General features: G+C 34.8%; 1 protein-coding gene across 1 annotated transcript; it reads left to right on the top strand.

Moving 5' to 3' along the window:
* The first annotated feature begins 344 nt into the window (after positions 1-344).
* LOC117104478 (telomeric repeat-binding factor 2-interacting protein 1-like) lies at positions 345-5,657 on the top strand. The gene is made up of 4 exons (XM_033245329.1): positions 345-514; positions 2,851-2,897; positions 3,737-3,841; positions 5,529-5,657. Exons 1-4 carry the CDS (start codon positions 392-394, stop codon positions 5,593-5,595), a joined length of 342 nt encoding a protein of 113 aa, XP_033101220.1. The 5' UTR covers positions 345-391; the 3' UTR covers positions 5,596-5,657.
* Positions 5,658-5,790: the final 133 nt, after the last annotated feature.

Genomic DNA, 5,790 nt, shown 5'->3' with positions numbered 1-5,790 from the left:
AGATGTGTATAAAAGACAGCATATAAATTATATATATATATTATATATATAAACTATATATATATATTTAACTATATATATATATATAATATATTTAACTATAGAGAGAGTTTGGCAACTTGGCGCATGGACGCCATGTCATTAACAAACAGCCCAGGCGCATGCGCGCGTATTATCTTTAATGTTTTGTTTTGGCGATAACGTGGCCTGTGTATGTCATGTGATTGCGATCCACCCAATCACACGCACGTATATCGAATCCCGTGAAACAGAGTTGGCCAAAAACTCAGCTCTCTCTGTCTTTCTTCGGCTCTAGATCTCTGTTGTTTGTTGTTTGCGCCCTCTCTGCATATATTGTCATTTTTCATCATGCGCCAAACACAAAAATAAGATGGAAGGGAGTTCGAGCGAGTTCAGTCATTCAGAGGTCTTATTTACGAAAGAGAATGGCGCACCACTGAATTTTTATATGAGGCCATGTGAGCAAAGAGTTGAGCTAAGACGCTTGATAGAGGTACAGTAAGATGGGGTGTTTTTGAGAATCAAATAAATTTCTCTAGGCCTAGCCTACCTAAGCCTAGGCACTGGCCTCTAGGCCGCCCTAGCTAGGTAGTATAGTAGGCATCCTGATGCCCTGTGCCTAGGCCCCTAGTGCCTAGCCTATGGGGTAGGCCTAGGGAATGTCTAGGAGGCAGGCCTTACCTTCAACATTTCGATCAGGTACGATCCATGATCCGCTGGGAGAACCAGTCAACTCGCCCCCTAGCAAACTCGCCCCATGGCTTGCAGTCTGCCCCCCCCCCCCATCTTCCTTACAAGTTACATACAAGCTTGCGTCTGTTGCAGTATATATTTATTTTGATTGCATGTTCATAAATGCTTAAATTAATTTAAGCATTTATGAAAAAATTATAGTCACTAGATAGTTTGTCATATGTTTGTTTTCTTGTTTGTAATACTTTCATTTACCATATTTTTCTTATCATAATACATATAAATAAATAAAAATATATAAACTGAAGTATAATTTCTGGAAAGGAACGTTCCCACAGAGATTCCCACGTTACTGTCTTTAGGTGCTTGAAGCAGACACAAGGTTTGTATTTTCTTGTTTCCTTTGTTTCTTTTTTTGATACATTCTGTTTTAATATGTTATAAATACATACATATTTATCAATTTTTTTTTTCATCGATGAAGGCGGATGGTTTTTTTTTTTTATTGTTTTTTTTTTTTGATCGGAACAATAGATAATTTCAAGGTTTTTTTTTTTCTGTGAGGAAGGACTATTTTTATTTTGCAAAAATATAGTTGATATTGTATAAAAACTGGTTTAATTTTATAGTTTTTTAAAGAAAAATGTATTTGAAGTCACTAAATTGCATTGTTTTTTTTATGCTGTTGAAATAATTGATGCGGAAAAAAATTTGTTTATTCCCGCATCAGTATTTCTCGAATGAGTGATAGATGAGGTGACGCCATCTGCTGATTGTCGGTGGGAGTCTGAACGGATCGTCATTAAAAACTATGTTACATTTACAAAATATTTTCATCCTGTTTTGAACTGTTTGCCTACAATTTACTTTTCAACTTCATGTGTGTAAATTAACTCAAATGTTGTTGCTAAATTGGCTATGTTTGTTTTGGTCATGTGGATAACTTAGATGCTGAATAAATAAATGCTGTACCCGATTCCATTTTTGTTCAATCAAGTTGTTATTGCTGCGAAGCAGCCAATTCATATTCTTGACAGCAATTTGACCTCTGAAAGGTCATTGTTTGTCAAAAAACAAGGGCCTAAGACGACTGAAAAGCGGAGTTTCCTTCTTTCGTTCTGCCGGGTAAAATCAATTACTTTAGGCGACGTTTGTAGACTAACCAACACGTACCAACGTCCGCATGTCGCGCTAGCCGTATCCTACTCTAGGCCTAGACTAGCTAGGATGGTATAGGCCTAGCCTTGAAGGGACGAAGGTCCCAATGAAAAACGACGTCGCTCCTTGATAGCTAACATTGTCTATTTAACATCAAAATAATTCATTATTAGACCTATAGTTGTTTTTTGAATTGTACTCCACAAATCTCAGCTGATACCTCGCACAACGCGAGTAACGAGTTGTGCGAGGTATTAGGTAAAACCTAAACAATAATTCACCACTATAGACACTTTTTGACAAAAATGAAAAATTACGACTTTGTTACCCAATGAGAAGTGTTCTAATATAGACAATGGGTTGTGTCTCATATTATTTCTTATATTTTTATTATTCATTATTTTCACTTGACTCGCATGAATAATTTTGTTCGAAGAACATTTATATGCAGTTGTACTTCGTAGCACTTCACTTGCAATTTGCAATTTCTAGTTAGACTTATTCCTAGTACATTGACGGTGATTATTGTTGTTGAAGATAAATTTATTACACAAATAAGGAGGAGCCTTTTCTTTTAGACATTTGAAAGTTAATAATAGAAGATGTTCATTCCATCTGTCGACCAATCTTTTCCATCCTAACTCATTCATAATTGTAAGAATTGGAGTTTGAATGTTAACAGATAAAAGAATTCTTAAAGTTGTAATTTTTATATTAGAACATTTTAAAATAATATCAATGTTTCAAAATAACTATAAACATTTTGAGTAAAAAAGACGATTGTGTACAGGCATAACTACCTTGCTCTTTTGCTTTGAATTTGTTCTGCTGTATTTTATTGTATATAAATTTTTTCAACTCATCAGTTAAGTTAAGAAAATTAATATTTAGAAATGTCACTAGAAATCAAATGTTTGAAAATACAAAAAAAAAAAATGTAATTTTTATATTTTGTAACTCATTTATCATAATTTCCAGTATGGTGGTGGAGCTGTAACTTCCAAAATTCAACCGGACACCATCAGGTAAGCTGAATTGCTGTAGTAACACCATTTTTTTAGATTTTTACATGGATTTTTACAAAGGCTCTTGTCTCTCTCTACCTATATTTTTGACCAGGGTAACCGCCAGTACATTTAAAATGCCACTTGGAGTGGCAGATTCACAGGGTGGGAGGGGAGAGAGTGGTGGAGCTAAGGTGGGTGGGTCCTCTTATCTGTAGAAATCCCTCCTCCTCTGCCCCGCCCCATCTATTAAGAATTTCTGGATCTGCCAGTGATTCACTTTCATGTCAGGTGTTTTCTATTGGACAGAATAAATTAAATGAAAATGAAAACAAGGTTGGCGCTGGTTGCGAATCAATAGGCCAGCCTATTTACAACAGAATTAATTTCTGCTACTATTTGTGACCCAAGATCATAAAAGGGATGTAAACTCGTCCTCAGCCAAAACTGAGTTTTATGTTATGATGGCATAGAACATTTACTTTAAAATGACAGTTAAATGAATTCAATCAGGTGTCTGGAAGCAAACTTTTGACAGTTTTAAAAATTGTCGTCTTTTTTTTTTTTCTCATAAACTTTCTTAAATCGTGTTTTGAGAAAAATGCCTTTGATTTCGGCAGGTTTCTATTCATTTTTCACAAACTCCCATTCGAAATTAGCTCAAACTTTAGAATGATAAGAATAATAGTTATATTTTATTTTGATTACACAAAAAACCCAATTCTCTCAAAATTCATGTTCTACAGCCAATTCTGGCTATTCAATACAGCACGGTGCGAGTTTACAGCCCTTTTATGATCTTGGGTCACATCTGCCAAAAGCACTTTAATGATATGTTTTCTTTGTTTTTTTTAATGTAGGTTATACTTAACTACAGATATTTGCTTTAGTGATGAATGCTACGACTCAAGATACATTAGAGATTGTATCAAACAGGGATGTCTATTGGATTTGAAGGACTATAAGTAAGTTGAAATTTTAATTTTATGTCATAGTTATAAGTACAGCACATTGAATTATAGTACACATGGCATTTCAACCATTAGCAGATGTGGAGGAAGCTGAGGATTTTTATATTTTGTTTCACAACTACACAGTATTTAAATGTGAGTAGGATATTCAAATGTGAATACCATCAGTGTAAACATGTTTGCAGGGGTGCAGCAATGGAAAAAATTTGAGCCTTACAAGCGCAGCAAGCAATTAGGCAGACGTTAGGCATCTTAACCACTGAGATATTCAGCTCTACTCCACTTATAGATTATATATATTTTTGAAAGAAATTTTCTGCCAGTCCTCTGGCCTTCATCAGCTTTACTGAGTGATTGAAGTATCAGCCAATAGTAAGCAGTCTTACGTGAGAGCCATTATTAAGCATTTGTGTAGCACTTTCCACCATTTGCGCTACATCGTGGCTTTGACGTCATCTGTATGAGGTATTAAATCCAAACAATGGATACCAAATAGCGAAGCTGTACTGTAAATTCCAGTAAAACATGGTCAGACTTTTTTTGTGAAGTAATTTATTTGAGAATATCATAAAAAAATTAATTTAAAAGTTAGTATGTACTTAATATTTTATGCCCCAAAAAAACCCAAAAAAATTAGGCTGTGATTTTAAGCTTGAAATTGAAGCTTGTGAAGGTTTGTATTATTTCTTCACAATCTACAATCTTACAATAATAAACCATAAGAGGTATTGTCACCAAGACAAATGAATGCTTTGGGACTATTCATCAGGCAATCACATCTGCTGCACACAACCAAATCGCTTCAGTTAGGGTGTATTATTAATATAAAGTTTTATGGGCTTTTGAAATGTTATTCAGAAATATTGTACACTTTTTATGGCTAAGAGTTTGTATCCAAACTTAGGAATAAATTCTAGGCCAAAGTTTTTGCGCACAGGTGCTGCAGGTACAGCAGGCCGCTATGTGGTGGCGGTTTGGCAACGGTTTAGTTTCCCAACCTCGAGGTCAGGGTTTTAATCAAACGCTGTGCATTTCATATGTGTCCTTGAGCAGGGCACTTCATCTGCAGTGCTTCTCTTTACCCAAGAGTACAAATGAGTTACTTGGTGGAGTTGCCTGCTCCTGCACTGAGCTTTGCATGTGGAGCCGAAAACTTTTTTTTCCTTTTTTTGTATAATTTTTGTAATTGTATTATTTGTGTTTGTTTTTGTTTAGACTGTACCATTGTAATGCGTATGGTCCCTGTCATATGATGACCAATTTTATGCCTGCCACTGTTTTCCTAATAATTGAGACTTGGCTTGGGCTTCATAACTGCAAGGGAATGCACAATATAAATACCCAGTACCAATGACCAGGGAAAAGAAACTTGCGCCTCAGAATAGGACGCTAGATAGATGGCGCATTACAAGTGCATTCAAAAGAATAACAAAGCGAGTACCTCATACAGATCATGTGTCTAATCAGATGCAAAAGATTACCAGGGGCTTCCTAAATGAGCATTACATTATGTAACACTGTTAAAAGTCTATTAACTAAGGAAAAAATTGCCATACTGGTCTTTTTATTTTGTTTTAATGCTTTTTGTATGTTCATATTACTGCAATAATTGTAATTAAATAAAAAATTTAAAAAATCATGTGGTTATGTTTATTTTTTACACTTTTATTGTATCTTACAGAATGAAGAATTCTAGCGAAAAAGATAAAACACTCACACATCGCATTCAAAAGAGAAGGAAAGTGTAAGTTTTAAGTTTTATTTTTAATTTCATTATTACTTTCTATAATATTTTTAATTATGACTCAATGGAATGTAAATGCATCAGCTCTCACAGTCTTTTCAGTCTGCAAACAGCATCACTTCATTCAAACAAAGCACTGACAACTTATCTGATGGCTATTGCCTTCAAGTAGTCTCACCATGTCTGTTTTATTAGCTAA

The sequence above is a fragment of the Anneissia japonica genome, unplaced genomic scaffold (genome assembly GCF_011630105.1).
Source record: "Anneissia japonica isolate Jap-2015-1 unplaced genomic scaffold, ASM1163010v1 scaffold285539_len8274_cov155, whole genome shotgun sequence".
Classification (NCBI taxonomy): Eukaryota; Metazoa; Echinodermata; class Crinoidea; order Comatulida; family Comatulidae; genus Anneissia; species Anneissia japonica.
The sequence above is the reverse complement of the archived record's forward strand: the minus strand, read 5'-3'. Positions and strand labels throughout refer to the sequence as shown.